Source organism: Ursus arctos, unplaced genomic scaffold (assembly GCF_023065955.2).
Source record: "Ursus arctos isolate Adak ecotype North America unplaced genomic scaffold, UrsArc2.0 scaffold_3, whole genome shotgun sequence".
In the NCBI taxonomy this organism is placed as follows: Eukaryota; Metazoa; Chordata; class Mammalia; order Carnivora; family Ursidae; genus Ursus; species Ursus arctos.
In genome coordinates, this window is record NW_026622985.1 from 62,083,044 (window position 1) to 62,106,754 (window position 23,711).

The window sequence follows — 23,711 nt, forward strand, 5'->3', positions numbered from 1 at the left end:
CTCTGCCGATTTGGATACCTTTGATCCCTTTTTGTCGTCTGATTGCTGTTGCAAGGACTTCTAGTACTATGTTGAATAATAGTGGCGAGAGTGGGCATCCTTGTCGTGTTCCTGATCTTAAGGGAAAGCCTTCCAGCTTTTCCCCATTGAGAATAATATTTGCTGTAGGCTTTTCATAGATGGCTTTTATGAGATTGAGAAGTGTACCCTCTGTTCCTACACTCTGAAGGGTTTTAATCAGGAAAGGATGCTGTATTTTGTCAAATGCTTTTTCTGCATCAATTGAGAGGATCATATGGTTCCTCAGTCTTTTCTTGTTGATATGATGTATCACGCTGATCAATTTGCGAATGTTGAACCATGCTTCCATCCTAGGTATGAATCCCACTTGGTCATGATGGATAATCCTTTTAATGTACTGTTGGATTCTATTAGCAAGGATCTTGTTGAGGATTTTGGCATCCATATTCATTAGGGAAATTGGTCTGTAATTCTCCTTTTTGATGGGGTCTTTGCCTGGTTTGGGGATCAAGGTAATATTGGCCTCATAGAATGAGTTTGGTAGCTTTCCTTCTGTTTCTATTTTTTGAAATAGCTTTAGGAGAATATGTCTTATTTCTTCTTTGAATGTTTGGTAGGATTCCCCAGGAAAACCATCCGGTCCTGGAGTTTTGTTATTTGGAAGGTTGTTTATCACTGACTCAATCTCTTCATAATTAATTGGCCTCTTTAAGAAATCAGTTTCTTCCTGTTTCAGTCTTGGTAGTTTATAGGTTTCCAGGAAGGCCTCCATCTCTTCCAGATTGCTTAGTTTTTTGGCATATAGCTGTTGATAATAGTTTCTAATAATCCTTCCAATTTCATTGGTGTTGGTCATGACCTCTCCTTTTTCATTCATAATTTTAATAATTTGGGTCCTTTCTCTTTTCTCTTGGATAAGTCTTGCCAGTGGTCTGTCAATTTTATTGATTCTCTCAAAGAACCAGCTTCTAGTCCTGTTGATTTGCTCTACTGTGCTTCTGGTTTTAATTCATTGATTTCTGCTCTCATCTTGGTCAACTGCTTCCTTGTGAGTGGATTAGGCCTGTCCCTCTGTTGCCGTTCCAGCTTCTTGAGGTGAGAATATAAAAACTGCATTTTAGATTTTTCTATTCTTTTGAGTGAGGCTTGGATGGCTATGTATTTCCTCCTTAGGACTGCCTTTGCAGTATCCCATAGGTTTTGGACCGTTGTGTTTTCATTCTCGTTGGTCTGCATAAATTGTTTAAGTTGATTTTTGATTTCCTGGTTTATCGAGTCATTCCTGAGCAGGATGGTTCTTAGTCTCCAAGTGTTTGAGTTTCTTCCAAATTTTTCCTTGTGGTTGAGTTCTAATTTCAGAGCGTTGTGGTCTGAGAATATGCAGGGGATAATTTCAATCTTTTGGTATCTGTTGAGACCTGTTTTGTGTCCCAGAACATGGTCTATTCTTGAGAATGTTCCATGGGCATTAGAATAGAATGAGTATTCTTTGGTTCTGGGGTGTAGTGTTCTATATATATCTATGAGGTCCAACTCGTCGAATATGGCATTCAAAGCCTTTGATTCTTTGCTTAGTCTTTGCCAGGGTGTTCTGTCTATTTCTGATAGTGGGGTGTTGAGGTCCCCTACTATTAATGTATTTTTATCTATATGTCTCTTTATTCTGGTTAAGAGTTGGTTTGTGTATCTTGCTGCTCCCTTGTTGGAGGCATATATATTTATAATTGTCATATCTACTTGTTGAATACTTCCCTTAAGAATAATATAGTGCCCTTCTGCATCTCTAACTATATTCTCTAATTTAAAATCCAATCTATCTGATATGAGAATTGCTACCCCAGCTTTCTTTTGAGGTCCATTTGCGTGAAAGATGGTACTCCATCCCCTTACTCTCAGTCTGAATGCATCTTTGGGTTCGAAATGAGTCTCTTGTAGACAGCAAATGGATGGGTCATTTCTTTTTATCCAATCTGCAACCCTGTGGCGTTTATGGGAGCGTTTAAACCATTTACATTGACACTCAGAACTGAGAGATAGAATTTTAATGATGCCATGGCATGATGCCATGTTGCCAGTAAAGTCTTTGTTTGTATCGGTTGTGACTTTCTGTTCTGTAGCACTCTTGGGGCCTTTTTACCTTTATAGAACCCCCCTTAATATCTCCTGTAGGGCTGGTTTCGTGGTTACGAAATTGGTTAATGACTGGCGATTCTGGAAGGTCTTTATTTCTCCATCAATTCTGAATGACAGCCTTGCTGGATAAAGGATCCTTGACTGCATGTTTTTCTCTGAAAGAGCTTTAAGAATGCCCCCCCAACCCTTTCTCTCATTCCAGGTCTGTGTAGACAGGTCTGACTTAATTCTGATGCCTTTGCCTTGGTACGTGAGAAATTTCTTTGCCCTGGCCGCTTTCAATACTGTATCCTTGGATCTAATATTTGCGAAATGCGGTATGACGTGACGTGGCGTAGGTTTGTCGTGGTTGAGCTTGGGAGGGGTCCTCTCTGCCTCTTGGACACAAATGTTTGTTTCCCTTGTTAGATTAGGGAAGTTTTCAGCTACAATTTGTTCAAATATCTCTTCTAGACCTCCGTTTTTCTCCACCCCCTCGGGGATGCCGATGATTCTGACATTGGATCGTTTCATTGAGTCAGTAATCTCCCGTAACCTACATTCATGGGCCTGGATTTTTTTAAGACCAGCTTCTGTTTTCGTTTTTTCCTCTATTAACCCATCCTCCAATTTACTAACCCGTTCCTCTGCTTCGGTGACCCTGGCCGTCAGAGCCTCTAGTTTTGCCTGCATTTGGCTCATAGAATTTTTAATTTCTGTCAGATTTGCTCTCATTTCTGTCCTTAGGGATTCTATATTCTCAGTAACCTTTTCGTTAATAGTTTTTTCAATTCTACTCATCATTTTGACCATCGTTACTCTGAATTCCATTTCTGATAATTTGGTTACATCCATATCCATAATTTCTGTGGCAGAGGCCACAGACTCACTGTCTTTTCTTTGCTGGGGGGGCTTCTCCTTCTTGTTGTTCTGATGAGGAGAGGTTGCGGGGTTGTCCAGAGCCCAAATTATTGACCAGGACCCAGGCTGTACGCCCCTGTTTTATAGGGATCTTAGGGATGTGGGCTTCTTCTTTAAAGATTTTATTTATTTATTTATGTGGCAGCCAACCAGTGAGAGAGGGAACACAAGCAGGGGAGTGGGAGAGGAAGAAGCAGACTCCCAGTGGAGGAGCCCGATGAGGGACTCCTTTCCGGAACGCCGGGATCACGCCCTAAGCCGAAGACAGGCGCTCAATGACTGCACCACGCAGGCGCCCCAGTTGTGGGCTTCTTGATTTTTCAGCCTGCCTTCTGTGTTCTGGGGGAGGGGCCTGCCGCGCCGATACTCAGGCAACCCTGTTTGGGTAGAGTCTGTGTCCCCTGCGAGGGGGGATGGGGATGGGCACTCTCTGAGCCGGTATTTCCAGGCTTTTGTTCTCTGGCGGCTTTCCCTGGCGGTTTGCTGTGCCTCTTCTGAGAGTCAGAGCAGCAGCGGCCGAATTTCAGCCTCTGTCACAGAACAGAGGGATTGCGGCCCGTTCTCTACTAATGTTCTGGTCACTTTAACTCTGCTACTGTTGGTGCTGCTCAACCCTGCAGCGTCCCAGGATGTGCGCCCCACACCCGGTGTCCTAGCCCTCACTTCCAGGGCCGGCGCGTCTCTGTCCTTTGTGTTTCTAACGCCGCCAGCCGCCAGCCACCCCGCGTGCTCCCAGAGCTCCCGGTCTCAGTCTATTTCTGGTGAGCACACCGGGATTCCAGAGCTCCGTGAGAAGCCTGGTGGCGCGCGCTCCCGGTTCACGGTCTCAGTCTGCTGTTTTGCGGGTGCCGTCCGCGAGTCCGCCCGCTCCCCCGTGCAGGTGGCTACCTCTTCCCGGCGCCCAAACGCGGCGTCTCCCTCCCCCTTCCGTTTATCTTCCGATATCTGTGTGCGGTTTCACGGCTCCCCGCTTCGTACCTCAATACTCAGCACTGGAGATGTTCATTTATAGAGATCCAGATGTATCTTCCTGCGTCTCAGGCTGGTTCCGTGGTTGTTTAGGCTGGTCTGGTACCTATCCAGCTCGACTTGGAGGACCGGCTGAAAAAGGTGTCTCCTACTCCTCCACCATCTAAACTCCTCCTCAAGGTATAGCATATTCCAAAGTTAGCAGGCAATCCGAGGGTGATGGCTTCGCTCCTGTAGCAAAGTATTGGCAACATCCAAAACGTATTTCATATCCATGTTTTGTCCTTCCCTGCTCCTTCTTACGACGATGCGAAAGAATCAAATGCCCGGCGTACGTGAATCCTGTGAATCATTCTTAAATCTCTTCTTTTTACCAAAAATTAAGACCTATAACATCTGAGAACTGGATTGATTCTTACTAGAATCCCAGAGAAGTACTCTTTCCTGACTGTATGGAGGTATTCCTTGATATACTAGAAACAAGTTGAAGATCCTGTGTACTCTCTTCCTCACTTTTCCAGGAGAGAACATAACATGTTCTGAGTCATTCCATTTGTTTAGAGAATAGAAGGTAGTTTTCTTTCACAGTTGACTGGCTCTTCACCAAGTTCAGTAATCTAGCGGGTAATCTCCTCTTGGAAGCTCATAAATTCTTTCAGTGGAGGATGTTTAGAAGTATAACATCTCAGCCTAGACATATCAGACCAGGAGAAACATAAAATCCTGAGTTTCAAAAGTCTGCAATTTCCCTGACCTGAAGGCTTTCTGGAACACTTCCAACTGTCCAAAAAAAAAAAAAAAATAGAAGAAGACAACAAAAAGAAAAATCCTGTGATGTAGTGGGGTAGGGAGTGAGATTTTAATGAAGACTGTGGTCTCATAATCTCCTCCCTGAGCATTATTTATTTGTAAGAGTCTGGTATCATAAATTCCTTCACATTTGCAGTCTTGGAAGGAAAGAGGCATCTACACTGAACAGAGAGATGGTTCTGAGTTTCCTGTATATGAGTGGTTCTGATTTGAATGGAATTTTCAGTATTAAATAGAAGTCTTTTGCGATTAATTCCCGTGTCCTGCCTTGAGCCTCCGTAGGACTCTGAGTGCTGCAGCTCCAAATGTGAGCCAACACTCCAGTCCCAGAGTTTTTTATACTTGTGGTTCTCAAACTCGTGAACATCACAGTCACTTGGAAGGCTGGTTAAAACATTGCTGAGTCCCCCTCCCCTCAGAGTTTGCTATTTAATAGGTTTGAGGCAGGGCCCAAAGAATTCATGTTTCTCAAAAGTTCCCAGATATGTATCTGCTCCTCAGGATACTACACTTTGAGAGCCACTGCTCTGCATTGTTTCCAGCATGATACAGACTGGTTTTATCCTGTCTCTCAGGGAAGAAGTTAGAGAGTACTGTTTATCCTTCATTCTTTGAGAATACTTCACATTGAATGAAATAGTACCTGTAACTTCTGTTTTTATTCATGAATTTTTTTTAATAGACTGATTAAAATGAAGTGATAGAATTGAACACTTGTTCCACTTTGTGTTCCATTCTCAAAAATAGATCCTCAGATTAACAAAGTTTTAAGAAAAATATTACATACAGTGTTGTATGTATAGTAGCAAATTTTATAATTTTGTTACACTTGAAAATTTTTGAATCCTATTTTAAGTCCGTGAAGGGTTGCCAACTATCTCCAAAGGAAAGACTGTCCTTTATTCTGAGACTAATTAAATTGTTTCAATTTCTTTTGTGAAATGAGAGTGTTAGGTCTTTTTTTAAAGATTTATTTATTCATTTGAGAGAGAGTGTGGGGGGTGGAGGGACAAAGGGAGAAGGGAGAGAAAGAATCTCCAGCAGACTCCCTGCTGAGTGCGGAGCCCAAGGCAGGGCTTGATCTCATGACCCAGAGATTATGAGCCGAAATCAAGAGTCAGACACTCAACCAACTGAGCCACCCAGGCACCCAAGAGTATTAGGGGTTTTTTTGTTTGTTTGTTTGCTTGTTTTCATTTGTTTGTTTTTTGAGTTCTTAGTTGGCAACCTTATATTGGTCCCCTTTAAAACTTTTTTTCTTGGCTTATGAAGTCCTACAAATCACTCTTGCAGATTAAATGGCTATAGAAATTTTGGAAGTGAGAAAAGGTGAAAATAATGAATCCTGTCCCTAAGATAATGTTTTATAGACTCCTTGAGACCTTTTTTATAAAGCCCAGTTAGGAAATTCTCTTGTTGATATTGGTCCAATATTGATAGTTTTTTGAACCATTCATAAAACAGACATTTGAATGCTTATCTTACTCGAGGTTTTGGGGCTACAGTGATGATAGACACGATCAAAGTTCTTAAGCCAGTCACATGAAGGATATAGCAAGCAAATATGATTTAGTGAGAATATGCTGCTGTAAGGTGCTATAGATTACCTTGGCAGGGTAGATTTTAGTGAAGTAGTAGGAATAGAGGGCAAGATGGCACTGGTTTGAGAAGTGAGTAGTAAATGAGGCACTGATGATGGGATGGCTATGAAGGAAGGGATGAAAGTGAATACCTAGAGTTGAGTGTAGGGTACTGAGAGAGTCATTTGGTTTTTATTTCCAAGAAAGACCTGAGAATGTTTATATCCTATGGGGAATTAATCTCTAAGAGATGAGAGGTTGAAAATAAAGGGGAAATAGTCTAAGCAGTTGTCAATATGACTCTAATATGGAGTAGTCAGATTCCTGGTATAGATTGAGAAATTAACCTTAGGAAGAAAGGGATCTATTTCACTGAACAGAAGGAAAGACTGTTGCTTCAAACAAATTGGGGATGCTGTTGTCTTCATGTAGAGATGAGGTACTTTGCTGAGCATGGTGACAGAGAAGAGCCATACTGGGAAATGAGAGAGGAATGAGACTAGTGAGCACATAGAAGGATTATTGGATAGCAGGGAAATTCCTGTCAAATGGAAGTTCGTGAATTTTGTGGAACAGAAAGATACCTGGGCTGGAAAGGAAAAAGAAATAAAGGGTTTAGGAGGGGGGTTGCTAATAGAAAATGAAAGGGACAGGCAACTTAAGATCTCGGTGTAAGGAGTCAGGGGAAATGAGGTGTAGTGATTTAGTGTGCGTGTGTGTGTGCGCACGCGTGTGCATGTGCGCACGTGTGTGCATGCGCGCACGTGCTTAAAAATTTATTAATTTGAGAGAGAGCAAGAGTGAGGGGCTGGGGAAGAGGCAGAGAGGGAGAGAGATCTCAGTCAGGCTCCACACTGAGCGCAGACCCTGATGTGGGGCTTGATCTCAAGACCCTAAGATCGTGACCTAAGCTGAAACCAAGAGTCAGATGCTTAACCATCTGAGCCACCCAGGTGCCCCTAGAATTTGAATCTTTGGATCAACTGCCTGCTTTCTTTTCTTTTTTCTTTTCTTTTCTTTTCTTTTCTTTTCTTTTCTTTCTTTTCTTTTCTTTTCTTTTCTTTTCTTTCTTTTCTTCTCTCTTTCTCTCTTTCTTTTCTTGAATCTTTGGATCAACTGCCTTTCTCCTTCCTTCCTTCCTTCCTTCCTTCCTTCCTTCCTTCCTTCCTTTCCTCCCTCCCTCCCTCCCTCCCTCCCTCCCTCCCTCCCTCCTGCTTGCTGATTTTATTTATTTATTTGTCAGAGAGCATGGGGGGGGGTGCAGAGGGAGAAGCAGGCTCCCTGCTGAGAAGGAGCCCAATGCGGGACTCAGTCCCAAGACCCTGGGATCATGACCTGAGCCCTGAGCCGAAGGCAGACGCTTAACCAACTGAGCCACCCAGGCGTCCCTGGATCAACTCTCTTAATAAACTAGATAAGGGTCTTGATGAGAAGGAAATAATCTTTAGGCATAATGATTCTACTATTGGTCACTCGCCTCTTAGTTTCTTGTGGAACATAATGAAGTACCTAAGATGATATTTATCTTTTCAGGCATTAAATAATCCAAATAGATAGTTTTTGTTTTTGAGCTAAGTGGAATATCTCAGGCTGTTTAAGTCTCTGTTGTCCCAAGTCCCTGCAGAGCTTTGGCTGTAATACCACCTCCTTGTGGGTAGAGAGGTAAGCTCCTGACAGAAAATTTTAACCCTCTTCTTGAAATTTAACATAATTAATTAAGTAATACTTTCTACTTAGTTTAACAAATAACTCTTAAACATTAGGTTATAAAACTTTTTTTTTTTAAGATTTTATTTATTTATTCGACAGAGATAGAGACAGCCCGCGAGAGAGGGAACACAAGCAGGGGGAGTGGGAGAGGAAGAAGCAGGCTCATAGCGGAAGAGCCTGATGTGGGGCTTGATCCCATAACACCGGGATCACGCCCTGAGCCAAAGGCAGACGCTTAACCGCTGTGCTACCCAGGCGCCCCAGGTTATAAAACTTTTAACCATCTTTTGAAAATGAAAGAAATGAAGCTATAGAAACACTGAAGGTTTAATTTTTTTTTCTCAGATTGAAAAATGGAACAATATTAGAAAAAAGGGTGCTTTGGATTTCTGTGAACTAAGAGTCCAAAAGAGTCCTCAGTAAATTAATTGTACATAAACAATATAATGGGCTTTAGTTTTATTTTTCAGAGAGAAACACATAATTGAAAATACTCTTGATTCATTCTTTCAGTATTAAATTATGCATTTAATCTTAGAGAACTTTGAGTGATGCCATAAAATATGCTGATGTGACCTGCTTAAGTAAAGTGCATGGGAAAGTGACCATTTGGAATAGATTTCTTAAGAAAAGTTTGAAATTCCTGGACTTGAACTAATTTGTTTTCCATGGATCCCATGGGGATACTTGCAAAACCAGATGATAGGATACAGTCGGATCCTGTGAATGGCACTAGTTTACAGTTAAGTTTTCTGGATCTCTTCCATATGTTGCCTTCTATCTATTTGACCATGTATGGATACATAGAATTTCATAGGCCAGAAAAGACCTTTTATAAACAGACTCTTCAAAGTATTTAAAATATAGATCTTAATTTTTTTTTTATGTCAGTAAACAAGTTGTTAAACTGGTTATAAAAACAAGGAAACAAGGATCTTAAAATTTAAGCTGGTATGGTGTGTGATTAGTATACAACCTATTTTTGAAGGTAGAAATGGGCTTTGCTTAGTAATAAGGGAACCAGAAATGCTTTGGAGTAAAATTGGGGGATGATTCATGGAGAATGTATTTTGCATCAGTTTCTAATATATAGTGCTGTGTCATTTAAAGGAATTATTAGGTAAAGGGATGGTATGATTACTTTGGATATTTCTGCTTCAGTGACAGTTACCATAAATGAATAACCTGTTTTTATGAAGGAGATGGAAGCAAATTCAAGATATATTGAGATGTTGGAGATTGTCCACTTTTTTAAATTGATATATAATGACAAATAATTCGAGTGTCCTTTGACTAGAGGACAAGCATATATATAAAATATGAACTTTGTAAGTCACATGACATAATATCACTTTTTTTTTTAAGTTTTGAAAATCTAACACTGGTAAGTCTGATTATTTCCTCATTTTCCTTTCTCATATTATGAGAGTAACCTGGTATCAGACTAGCTGTATTATCTTAGCTATGTGGTGTGAAACAGTGGACTTCTAAGCAATGCACATCCATTGTTGATAGTGAAAATGGCCAGAAGATATTAAGAACCCTATTTATTGATGTTTCCTTTTTTAATCTACAGAGAATTAATACTGTGTTAATATTTATTAACAGATTTCCAATTGTATATATTTGGTAGATATAAATAAATATATTTGGGATGTTCAAAATTTCCACTGGTAGTTCACACTAGGATTAAAGCAGTATAAAGGCCATTGGTCTAAAAGATAAGACCTTTGCCTCTTACTTGTCTAAAAGATTAGAAGCCCCTCCATGGACATACATGTCCAAATCTGTCAGGCAGTGTTTTCAGTTTTAACAAGATTTTTTTTATACTATTTCTTTTAACAAAATAACTTTAGGTTCCCGTAGACCTGTACTGTCCATTCAGTGTCACCAAGCCACATGTGTCTATTTAAATTTAAGTTGATTCAAATTAAATAGTTAAGTCAGCTCCTCAGTTGCTCTAGTCACATTTCAAGGGCTAAGTAGCCACATAGCAAGCATCTGCCATATTGGACAGTGAAGATACAGAACATTTGCATCATCATCTCAGAAAGTTCTATTGGATAGTGCTGCTACAGACTTTCTTGCTCAGCAGTCTTAGTTCCTCACTCTCTTCATGCATCAGCTAGCCTCTGTAAAAATTGCCAAAGGAAAATAGAAGGACATCATATCTGTAATCCCAAAAGGTACACCCAATTTTTTCTACCTAGAAATTAGTCACTTTTCCTTTCCAAACATAAATAGTTGAAGTTGCTTTTCACATGTTGATGATTAGATTTTTCCCTTAAGCCTTATAGTACTTAATTCATACCATCTTATGGCAATTAACACTCAAAATTTGAGTCTAATTCTACCCTCTTAAATTAGCTTGTCAGTATACCTCGAGTCTCTAGTCTTAGTTAGCCCTTGATATAAATTGTACATTGAATGAAACCTTGTGTTTTTTCGGGCAGTTAGTCCCCTTTTTTGTTTGAATCAGTGTTTACTTTATCTAGCAGCAGCATATTCCCAAGATGAACGAGTTATATGTTCTGATACACAGCTTGTGGTTACAGAAAATCTTAGATTGTAGGAGGAACTGTTGGCATTGTTTAAGTCCAATACCCTTTCTCAAGTAGAATATTTTTACAAATTGTAATGAGAACCAAAGATTTTAATCAGAGTTAGTAGGATTTTTTTTTTTCTTCAGTGCCTGCATCTTTGCCGACTGCTTTGGTCTAAATGTGCAGTATACTATTTGAGAAGAGAATTGGATCTTAGCCATATCATAAACACAAGTGTAAATAATTACAGCCATGCTGAGAAAGATTTGGGAATGGTAATAAGTTAACTTGAGTAATTGTTTTGGACCAAACTAGATGGAGATAGTCCAGGAAAACATTTACTGTAAATGATACATTAGATGTACTTGTCTGGTCAATTGCCTTTGATTTCTATGAATTACCAAATCATTCAAGCACATTGTTTGTTTATATTATTTGTTACACGTTTAGATTATGTGAGTGTTATATGGCTTTAGTGACTATTACTATTTTCTCAGTTCCTGTTTTCCTTCTTTATGTCAATTATAAGCCCTAAACACACTATTTATATATGTGCCTTTCTTTCAAGTAACCAGGACTTCTAAATATCCACAAGAATTGATTCTAAAGAAAATGTGGGGTTAGGTATTTTGTTTGTAAAATTTTCCCAGTTGGTTTTGATTAATGCTCATCTCCTGCCTCTTACCTCGTAGGAAACCACAGGTGTAATGTGTGGTAGTAATATCTGTACCAATGACTCTTACAGGTGGAACAATCCAAAGTTTTAATCAAAGAAGGTGGTGTTCAGTTGCTGCTCACAATAGTTGATACCCCAGGATTTGGAGATGCGGTGGATAATAGTAATTGGTAAGAAGGGTTGTCATCACTGCTTTATATTGCATTTGGGGTATGGGTGGTTAGACTTTTTCTGCTTAAGATTTCAAACTTCTCATTTTAGCAAAAGTCACTAAATTTTTAAGTGATATGACTTGAGTTCTTATACCAACTTTGCCACTTACTTGAAAATGTTGCTTAACTTCTCTGAACTGATTTCTATAAAATGGAGATAATACCTATCATAGAATTATTCTGAAGACAAATTCCAAAACAACATAGATACAAGAATTCTCATTATTATGAGGAAGTTAAAACTTTTTATTTTTCTACCATAATTTTATCCACTTATTATATGTGTTATTTTCTATCACATCCTAATTTAAACCTGATTTTAAATGTTCAATTTTTCCAAGTCATAAGTTAAGAAAACATTTATGGCATTTTATTTGGAAATAATACCTTAGTATCTTATAAACAATATTTAAATTTTTCTTTGAGTACCACATTGTTTTTTAAGTAAATTTCTGTGTCAGCTTTTAAAACACCTAAATAAATTCATCATGAGGTTTTTGTATTATTTAATCTTTTCATTTGAAATATAGAACTCTGTACTTATCAATGCAAATAAAGTGATAATTTGGCTGTGCTTTAACTATATAATTAATTTTCTTTGATTTGGAAAGGTTAGAAATAATCAAGATTTATTCAGTGTAATTAATATTTGTTTTTGAATCAGTGTATGTAGAATAATTTGAGATCTCTTCCACTGGTTTGATTGGTTTTGCCATTTAAAAATATTGATTACTCCACTTTAGCAGTCATCAGTTGTACATTCATATGTAAATTACAACTTAATTATTTTATTTATATGCTTTCTATAGCTGGCAGCCTGTTATTGACTACATTGATAGTAAATTTGAGGACTACCTAAATGCAGAATCTCGAGTGAACAGACGTCAGATGCCTGATAACAGGGTGCAGTGTTGTTTATACTTCATTGCTCCTTCAGGACATGGGTCAGTACCTTAATACTTCTGATAACTTGCTATTGCTTATTATTACTGAACTTTGGGTGCATATTTTAGTAATCCAGATCTCTGTGGAATATGTTTAACTACACCAGTTGTGAAATCCGAAATTCTATATAAAAATGGCTTATAAAAAACATTTTTTAAGTCCTAGATAAGCTAACAGTAATTTTACTTCTTAGTTCATACATAAGGCTTTTTTACCTGCTTCACTATAAGAAACAGTGTTTCCATCAAGGTTTAATGTCTCAGTGTGGCTAGTTTAGCTTCCTTTTGACCTCTTGCCACAAATTGAACTACTAAATAATGAGAAACGGCTATAACAATTAACTGAGACATATTCTGAGAAACTCCAAAGATGTTTTTACTATGGATCTGATGGAAAAGGTTACCAAAAAAGTTAAGTACCTAAGTTCTTATGTGCCATTTATTTCTTCACTAAGTTTCTTTGGCTCTGTTTCACCTTAGCTGTCACAATCATGTTTTAAGTTTCATATCATCTGTGCTAACCGTCTACTTATTAGGAGTTTAAATGTAAGTATTAAGACATTCATATGATCCGATTATTATTCTTGTTAGTATGGCCAGCCTCTATTCCTTTTTTTATTGTTTGTACTTCATCTGTCATTTGAGTAGATATATGTGTCACTGTCAACTGCAGATGTTTGTATTTACGTTTCTTCAGTCTTTTTGTTTGGGTAGATGACCCCACATAGCTCAGCCACCTGATGATTAGGGCTGCTATCTCTCTACCAGAAGGAACCGGAATAGTATACAGCATCAGACTAAATAGCAGTACACCACCTCAGATTACAGTAGTATAAACCAGTTCCTTCATAACAGTACCTTTCTCTTCTATTTTCTGCTGCTTTCACCACCATTTTCCTAGATAAGCTAATGCCCATTATCATTATCATGGTTGAGCAAAAAGTCTTAAATTATGTAGTTTACGATTTTTGTACTCTCGGATTATAGTGGTGCAAATGTTTCTTTGTTTCTAAAATTCTTCTACAGTGTTCTTAGAAGTTTACATATTTATTTATTTATTTTTTTTTTTTTAAAGATTTTATTTATTTATTTGACAGAGATAGAGACAGCCAGCGAGAGAGGGAACACAAGCAGGGGGAGTGGGAGAGGAAGAAGCAGGCTCATAGCAGAAGAGCCTGATGTGGGGCTCGATCCCAGATCGCCAGGATCACGCCCTGAGCCGAAGGCAGACGCTTAACCGCTATGCCACCCAGGCGCCCCGAAGTTTACATATTTAATATGCAAAATTGACTCATCTACTTAAAAGCCCCCCCCAAAATCTCAAAAGCATAACACACTGTATGTAGCCTTTTATGAGTACCTGCTAGATTCTTCCTGATTTTTTATTTATTTTTATTTATTTATTTTTAATCATTCTGGGTTAACTTGTTAGGGCTTTTTCTTGGAAGCCAACAGAGTAAAATCTTAACTGCATTTTAGTCAATAGAAATTTGTCAGTTTTTATCCAGTTTTATTATTTTAGATCTTTTGGACTCTCTCCAGGATTTAGTAATTCTCATGAAATCACATTCCTTCCATCCCTGGGGGAAAGTATATTTCTTAAAATTGCATGGGAAATAAGATTAAATTTTTTTTTAGTAATTCAAATGATGTGTAGTAGCTTTGGGCCATTTCTTATTTGTCACGAGAGATAGGAGTTCAAAATTTTTATTCTCTAGGTATAAAAATTGTGCTTTTGAATAGTTTCTCATTTTCACTACTTTTAGGCATGGAACAAAGTTTTGCTCATTGGTATGTGTTACTGTGGATTAAGTGAAAGAATAATACACTGACTTTATGTAGAGAGTTCCTGATCTTCTGTTCACTACAGACTGAAATTCTAGGCAGTCTAATAGATGAATCAGGGCCTTTCTATCTTATCTAGGTAGTCCCTAGATTCCCTTTTTTGAGGGGTCTTGTTTTGGAGTAATTATAAATTGATCCAGCATTGTATTTATAATGTCCCCCACCTCCGCCCACCTAGTGTCATCACTAAACACAGGACTGATTTATGATTTCAGGAATCGTTGCTTCATTTTCTGTTCAGTGATTGGTAATAGCTATTAAAATTAAAAACTGTCTTGGAACTTGAATTCTAAAGTGGTATTTTTACCCTTTTGAATATTGATAGCCATTTAAAAAAAAAATCAGTGTCGTTCAGTGGGTTTTATATCGATTTTTTCCCTTAGAAATACATGTATGTGTATTTATCATTTGCCCTGTAGTCATTTTATTTTGCTGTAGGCTTTGAGGTTAAATAGTCTTTTTCCTCTAATGTGGGTTTATCTTCTAGAAATTCTATAAAGGACTTTCCATTGTTTAAAACTAAATTTCTTGGAAAAGATGACCTGAAATAAAACTAAGTGGACAGAGGAAAAATTTCAACCAGAATGTAATCTACATGTGAACTAAATGTTTTCTGCTGTTGACATTTTGTAAGCTTCTGAAATTTGTATTCTAATTTAAAAGGGCAGAAGGGTTTTATCGGGGCTTTTATAAAGGTTTTACCTTTTTTTTCCCTAAAGTTTAATTTTTAAACAGATTTAAATGTTCTTCAGCCTTGTTTTATATTTAAAAAGTTGACGTTACCCGTTTCCTTGTCATGGTTGTTTTTCAGTGTCTTTCTCTTTAAAAGTTGAGATAATAAATACTCAGCAAGTGCTGTTTTACTTTTAAGTGTAGAACCTTGGTAACTTACATTTTGATTTTAATATTTTATATTAAATGATCTTATAATGTATTAAAATTTTAGATTAACTGAATTCTTTTCTGTTACTGGTTTAATGAGGTCGTATTGGTGGTAACTTAAATTTGTCATGAGTATAATCTGGAAAGTGAACTATAAAAGTTTACAAATCTGAGATTGATTGACTGGGCCATGGCTTTTATATTTAGTGTTACATATAATGACTGATGAAAAAAAGCAAAACTTAAATTTTTTTTCAAAGTTGGGTATGTTCTTTCACTTAGCACTTATGAAGTAAGGGTGCTGTTTATAGATCATACAGTGTTATTCCAGCGACAATCTCTTTTCTGTAGTGTTCCCTATTCTCTGAATGCCAATATCACATTTCAAAGGATTCAGGATAAGGAGAATTAGAATAGGAGGTAGGTGTCTTCTCCATACCTGCCTTCCTATTCCATATCCCTATCTTTCTGCCAGTCAGCATCACTACAACTAAGAGGTATAGTATTATTTATTATTTGTTAGTAAAAAGGAATACCTCTTTAGTCTCTGGGTCCCCGACCTCCCAACTACTTACATATATGTGTGTGTGATATATTATATATATCTATCTATGTATATAGATTCTCTTTTAAGAATATATATTATATATAATATACACACAATATGTTTATTTAACTATAATACTTTAAAAGAACTCAACAGGGCTTTTTTTAAATTTTACATTAGTAAAATTCATAATGAAACTAGATCTTTATTCCAGTTGTTTTTAAGGTTTGTAAGTTAAGGAATACCAATTTAGAATGGTATTTCTATGCAAAATATTCCCATCATCTTCATTTATTTTTGTGGGATAGTAATTTTTAGCCTATAATATATTCTTGATGTGAAGAATTTCTTTGGTTTTCATTTAGAGTTATTCAAGAACATAAGGAAAATCACAGCAGCTTACTTTTTTGGTCAGCAAATATTTGGGCACCCCAGGTGTCGACACTGTGCTAGGTATTGGAGATATAGATGAATGAGACAAAGACCTTGCTCTTAAGGATCTCTAGTGAGAAGATGGGGAAAACAGATACACAATATATGGCAAATTAAGTGTTGTGACTTCTTAGAAGATGCCTAGTGTTAAGTCAGAGAAAAATACGCAGAGGAAATGAGAATTGTAAGCCAAGTCCTAAAGGACCAATAGAAATTAGACAAGCCAAGTAGAAGGGGGATGGGAATGGAGCATGTTTTAGGTAGAGGCAGTAGCCCCTGAACAGTGGTCAAAGTATGGTGCTTTCAAGAAATCATGAGAAGTTCAAAACGGCTGGCATATTAGAAGTAGGAGATGGCAAAAGATGGTAAGGGATGCTAAGAGATGAGGACAGCTAGAAAGGCTATGTCTTCACAGGCCTTGTAGGCCATACTAGCCAAAGAATCTGGCCTTTGGTAAGGTTTTCAGTCGGGGAAATGACTCATTTGGATTTTAGAAAGACCTTTCTGACTGTAGTGTATATGGTTTGGAGGGAAACTGAGTGCAGTCTAATAATTGTCCATACCAAAGGTCTTAGTGGCCTGAACCAAAGTAATACACTTATTTGTTCAGCAGGTTTTGGGAAATCTTTGGGAGTGAGAATCAGAGGAGGGAGGAACCCTGGGTTTCAGCCTTGAGTAATTGGGTGGATTGTAGTAACATTCTCAAAAATAGCACAGAAGAGGAGGGAAAATTTGGGTGTTCAGATGAACTTTTGATTTTGAGGAGTTAAAATTGGATGTCCAAGTAGTATTTCCACTGGGTGAACACAAGTCTGCAACATAAGAATGAGATCTGGGCAGGGTGTGAAGATTTGAGACTCAACGGAGGATGGTAGAAGTCACTGTGGTCAATGATAAGCATACAGAATGTAGAGTAAAGAGAAAAGAGGGCCTAGGGTAGAGTAGTCTGAGGAGGGTAACTCTTAAGGGACTAACTTACAGAGAAGATCCTTAGAAGTACCCTGAGGGAACGGCTTATGTGAGAGTAATGTCAAATGCTGCATAATGGGTAAATATAAGAAGTAATGGTAAACAACACAATATTTATGAGTTACTAATGCAAATTATATTAGCAGCATGGCAGTGTTTGGTGACCTTCTTGAAAGTATAATAGCAAAGTGAAGGCAGAAGCCAGATTGTAATGGGTAAAAGGGATGTTGAAGAAGATTCTCTTTTGAGCCTTTTATCTGAGATATAAAGTTGGCAGCAAGAATGGAATGTGCGGTTCAAAGAGGACTGTCATTTTTTTAAAAAAAACGAAACAGATTTCCCAAATTTTGAGTAGTGAGTATAGAGGCTATTCTAGGAAAGCCTATTAGGAGCTTTTCTGGTTTTTCTAATTCCTCTTTAGGGCCCAAAACCCTATGACCAGGGTGTTCAGGGTCTGGAGTCAAAGCCTTCTTAGCCACTCCAATGCTTATTGAGGTCCTGTTCTACCTAACTGTTGCTGGCCCAGTACACCTTCAGAGAGTGGTTCTGATAAGTAAGTAAAGTAGTTCCAGTGTAATTTAATTTAGCGCTGGGGATGTAAATGATCTATTCCCCCAAATTGATCAATTCAGTCATATTAAATATTGTGTATTTCAGACTTAAACCCTTGGATATTGAGTTTATGAAGCGTTTGCATGAAAAAGTGAATATCATTCCACTTATTGCCAAAGCAGACACACTCACTCCAGAGGAGTGCCAACAGTTTAAAAAACAGGTGAGAAAAGGAGCTTGAATTCTTGGGTTTCTTATACCACTCATGTAATTTGCAGTTTTTATATTTTCAGTTTAATGTGTTACAATGTATTTCTCTTGCTACTTTACTATATGGTCGTTTATACTGTATTAAAAGTAACTCTTGAAAATTTTATCTGCCTTAGTTTTCTCCTCAGAGTTGTTACCCATTATCAATAGTGCCCTTATCCTTTGTCAATTTATATAAGACTCTTTTAGATGTTACCGTTACAGCCTCCTCCACCACCCCTCTCCACACCCTTAGAATTATATTTTTAAACTATTTTATTTGAGAGAGAGAGAGAGAGCATGTGTGCACGTGCGCGCGCGCGCACACACACACACACACACACACACACACACACACTTGAGCTGGGGTGGGGGGAGGGGCAGAGGGCCAAGCGGACTCCACGCTGAGCAGGGAGCATGACAAGGGGCTTGATCCCAGGACCCTGGGATCATGACCTGAGCCGAAGGCAGACGCTTAACCAACTGAGTCATCCACGCACCACTAGAATTATTTTTTTAGACTGAATTCACAGGAAGAGGATTACTTTTTGAAAGGGTATGATTATTTTATAGTTCTTTTTTTTTTTTCATGTTGTCATGGTGCTTTCCCAATAAAACAGATTTTTTAATAATGAGTATATTTTTTCTATGCCTTGCCAACATTGTCATTTTATTTTTTAAACTTTTTTTGGAATTGAGTGGCACTTAATTATGTCTTTGACTTTTTAATTTAATTTTCCAGAAAGGCTGAATACTTTTTTAAAGCAGGGGTTTACTTTTTCCTCATTGTGTGTTTGGTTTGTTATATATAACATTTTTTGAAATGTAGTGTGAATTTCTGGAACTACACTTCTATACCAGTAGCCTATTTTTTATTTTATGCCAGTGTTACATTTTTTAAACTGCGGCTACTTTGTTTAAGTAGACTCCACTCCCAGCATGGAGCCCCATGTGCGGGGCTTGAACTCAGGATCCTGAGATCAAAGCCTGAGCTGAGATCAAGAATTCAGTGCTTAATTAATTGAGCCACCCAGGCGCCCCACACTGTAACTACTTTGTATAATACTTAAAAATAGATCTTAGAGTTAGTTATCTCTTAGTGTCTTTATAGTCCCCTTTGTAACAAGGTACTTTGTTTTTCCACGTTTTTCTATATGAATTTTAGAATACCTTGAAACCTGCTACAAAAACCAAAATCTAGGGGCACCTGGGTGGTTCATTTGGTTAAGCAGTCGACTCTTGATTTCGGCTCAGGTCATGGTCCTAGGGTCCTGGGATCAAGCCCCACATCAGACTCTATGCTTGGCAGGGAGTCTCATTGAGGATTCTCTTTGCCCCTTCCCCTGCTTGCTCTCTCTTTCTCTCTCTCAAATAAATAAATCTTAAAAAAAAACAACAACCCAAAATCTGTTAAGATTTGCTTTGAGATTATGCTAAATATGTATATTTTGGTAATGTTTTAGTTCATCATTTTTACTGTATGTATTTCTACTAGGAGTATATATTTATTTATTTTACATTTACTCATGCCCATTTTTATTTTGTAATGTGCTTTTTTTAAGTTCAAATACTAATTGTTCCCCAAATCCAATTCAGATAATGAGAAGGGAGAAGATTTGTTCCTAAGTACTGCTGTGCATAATCTTTAAGAGCCAGACAAATATATGTTTTCATTTGTCTTTTTATAAAAACAACCAAAACCTGTGCCAATATAACTCCCCTTCTGTCTTGGTTTGTATGTATCTTGATATGGAATTACACTAAGAACTTAGGGATAAAAAAGATGAGTAGGATCGCCTGGGTGGCGTAGTCGTTAAGCGTCTGCCTTCTGCTCAGGGTGTGATCCCGGTGTTCTGGGATCGAGCCCCACATCAGGCTCCTCCGCTATGAGCCTGCTTCTTCCTCTCCCACTCCCCCTGCTGTGTTCCCTCTCTCACTGGCTCTCTGTCAAATAAATAAATAAAATCTTAAAAAAAAAAAAAAGATGAGTAAACAATAATGTCTGCTTCCAAATTGGTCATATTGTAGTGGTTGTCCTTAAAAGTGGTTCTTAACTACAGGGTGCCTATCAAAATCACCTGGAGAACTTTTTTAGAATCAGTTATTGGGGGGCGCCTGGGTGGCTCAGCTGGTTGAGTGCCAAACTCTTGATTTCGACTCAGGCCATGATCTCAGGGTCTTGAGATGGAGTCCTGTGTCAGGCTCTGCTCTGGGCGTGGAGCCTGCTTAGGATTTCCATCCGCCACCCCCACCCCCCGCGCAGCACCCCCTGCTTGTGTGCGCTGTCGCTCTCTGTCAAATAAACAAATAAAATCTTTAAAAAATATATTAAAAGAGAAAAAGATCAGCATAGTTCTTTGCTTTTAGTTTTGCATCACTGAAAAATAGTAAAGAAATGGGAGCTGAGGAATCAGGAATTTAAGAGGAGTATTAATACAAATAAAGCTAATCTACTAATTATGTGTGGTGCTCTTTTGCTAACTTCCTCTTTCATTTTAGATAATGAAAGAAATCCAAGAACATAAAATTAAAATATATGAATTTCCAGAGACAGATGATGAAGAAGAAAATAAGCTTGTTAAAAAGATAAAGGTAGGTTTATTCCCATATGTACACTAAAATGTTTTAGGGCCTTAAAACCACTGAAATATCTGCTGAAAAGATAAAAAATATCAGTTTTAAGTAGTTGGCTTACAAAATGAATAGGAAGATTATTCACTGTTGAATTCAACTTTGCAATTAACTTTGTTGATTGGCTGTTATATGTAATAAGACATGGAATAGAGAGATAAATAGCATAATCTCTGTTTTATAATCTCTGTCTTCAATTTTCAGTTAACTGGTTTTATATTACGTAATTTTCCTCCTTAAAAAAACAAGTAATGAGAAAGGAGGATTTGTTCCTAAGTACTGCTATGCCTAGTCTTTGTTTAAGAGCCAGACAAAAATGTTTTCTTTTGTCTTTTTTTAAAAAAAAAACCAAAACCTATACCAACATAATTTTCTGTTTTTTAATTTATAATCATTCCTAAGTACCCTGAACCTAAAAATGATGTATTAATTAATGGCATTATCTAAGCAAATCTTGAAATAATGAAATACATATACCTGATCAATGAAGAATTTCTATAGTTTTATAAAATAGTCATATATTTTATATATTATTAAATATTTCTGGAAGCTACAAGAATTTTGAAAGATTGTACTCTGAATTAGTCTAGATGAATACAAATCCAATCCCCCAGAGCTGGAGTTCCACAGGTAGAGTTTAGCACATATAATATTCCCTGCTTCCAGGGCTATTAGGGTTGATTTGTGATTAGATAGACAGACTTGTCACAAGCCTCATTTTTTCCCTCTAACTGCTAGTATGTTTTTTACCCTTTTAATTTTTTCAAAATGGGACGGTTTCTTTTGGAGATGATTTTTTTTAACAGATACTTTGATGAGTGGAGTATATATGCTTTCATATTCTTAAATTTTCAGAGAAAATATAGTTTTATTCATTGTTTACATTGATGAGAATACCGTGTAATGACAATTTTAATAATAAATAGTAATTGTGAATGGCCTATAAAAGTAAATACAGAAACTGTCAGGGTAGTTTTTTTGGTAATGTGTTGAGTAATGTAAAGTTCTTTATTCTTGAATTTGTGAGGACTACAGAGATATATTTGAACAAGAATACTTTGTTTTATAGGACCGTTTACCTCTCGCTGTGGTAGGTAGTAATACTATCATTGAAGTTAATGGCAAAAGGGTCAGAGGAAGGCAGTATCCTTGGGGTGTTGCTGAAGGTAAGATTTTCTTCATTTGGTAAAAAATTTGTATTTCACATTGATATATTCTAGATTTTCAGATAGTTCTGTATTCAGTTTCATTTAGCCTCATATGGTCATAAGTACATTCCGGTTTCTCAGACCTTGTGTTCTATCAAGTCAGGCAAGTATGTGTTAAATCCTAATTGTAGTACTTTCCGAGTCACTTGTCAGTATCCTCCAACCCATCATTAAATCTACTCCTGTTTTCTTGTTTGAAAACATACTTACAGTGCAAGAATTCTTTACCTGGGGCCCAAAGGTTGCTAAGAAGGGATCTAATAAATCTTCTGAAATTGAAAATAATTTCAGAGAAAAGGACTCTCACTTTTATCTGAGTCTCAGACGGGTCTGGGACCCTCAAGAATTATTGAGAACAACTTTCATTTTACGCCAAATTAAAACATTATTTCATAATATCCTTTCCTTGGGATAAAAGTCATCTTTTCTTGGCATCACATCTTTAGAGTAAAAAAAAAAAAATTCACTGTTAAGAGATTACTAATTTTTTAAGGAGTTTTAAATACCGGTAAAATCTTAGTTTATAGCATCAAACCTCGGAAGTCATCTTGGCAATAGACACGTTTCCCCAAATTTGTGTTTATTGTATCGGTTTGACCTAATATTTAATCTTCTGTGTTATAGTAACTTGGAACCAAGATTGAGTCATGATGTTTTATCTACTTGTTGTTATTAGTTTGAAAAATTCTGTAATTTTTAGCAGGTTGTTCCAAGTTACTGTCCTTATCAGCAGTTTTCCTTATCAGTGAGAGACTGTACTCGTTCCCATCTGTCATCCCCTGGTAACCTTCAGTTGCTGAGCTGAGGCTTTAGAACTTTAAAATCCCTTGGAAATATGTGCTGATGAAATTGCTTTGTTTCTCCAGTTTTAGTTACCCCCCCCCCACCAGAATGTTGTTATTAGTGATTCATTTTTTAAAAATAAAGAACCTGAAGGTTCTTGACTCACGTTTTTATTTTGGCCACCTTAAGGAGGCTTTTCTAAAGTGATTCCCCCTCACTCCAACACTAAGGTTTTAAAATACATTTTATTATGGAATAAATATAGTCTTTTACAAATGAATACACCATCTCCCCTTTCAAAATTTCAAAATTGTTTGTTAATGGAGAGCTCATTTATTATTGAGGATTATACTACAATAAGTAATATTATAGTACACTTATTTGGCGTGCCCTTAAATTAAGTACTACGTTACAGTGTTTAAACTGCAATGAAAAGTTTTGATCTAATGAAAAGTTAATGAAATTTTGCATATTCTCTCATTGTTAACCCCCCCAATATTCTGTGATATTTCCTTTGAAAAGACTTGGTTTAGTAGAAATAATGTGTGTGTTGTTTTTTTTTTTTTAATAGTTGAAAATGGTGAACATTGTGATTTTACAATTCTAAGAAATATGTTGATAAGGTAAGTTTGAGCAGTGATGAAAATAACAAGTGTTTTTCTTTCTCAAAATAAAGTTGGATTTATTTTTTGACTTCTATAAATATAGCTGATTTAAATTGGTATCTTCATTCTAGCACTCAGGTAAGCACTGCTTGGAGACAACTTGGATTATTTTGCCAAGGTTTTAAAGTTGTTAGCAAAAATACAAAGTAAGCTGTGTTACTAGAGATGTATAGGAAAATGAGTCTCTCTATTGTTAATAGTAAAAGAGGAAAGGAAAAGAAGAGGCTTTTGCTCTTTCATGTGAAAAACTTGGGAAAACTATGGAAGGGAAGGCTAGGTTTTGAGTCAAAGGCTAGATTTTGAATGTTAAGTGGGGCATTTTTGGTATTGGAATACAGTGAACAAAACTGATCTTCCTCCTAGGCAAGAAAACATTACTTCTAAATTGTACCTTGTGCAGCTGATGAAAGAGAAGGAAAGTCTGTGAGAGTAGGACAATGAGCTAATCCT

At 37.2% G+C, this 23,711-nt stretch overlaps 1 protein-coding gene across 1 annotated transcript in view; it reads left to right on the forward strand.

Moving 5' to 3' along the window:
• The window catches only part of SEPTIN7 (septin 7), a 124,464-nt gene that overhangs the window by 77,735 nt on the left and 23,018 nt on the right, over positions 1 to 23,711 (forward strand). Inside the window, exons 4-9 of the mRNA XM_057304492.1 lie at positions 11,412 to 11,512; positions 12,364 to 12,498; positions 17,831 to 17,948; positions 20,474 to 20,566; positions 21,675 to 21,771; positions 23,168 to 23,219. Of these exons, the coding sequence (XP_057160475.1) occupies positions 11,412 to 11,512; positions 12,364 to 12,498; positions 17,831 to 17,948; positions 20,474 to 20,566; positions 21,675 to 21,771; positions 23,168 to 23,219 (596 nt within the window). The remainder of the gene's footprint in view (positions 1 to 11,411; positions 11,513 to 12,363; positions 12,499 to 17,830; positions 17,949 to 20,473; positions 20,567 to 21,674; positions 21,772 to 23,167; positions 23,220 to 23,711) is intronic.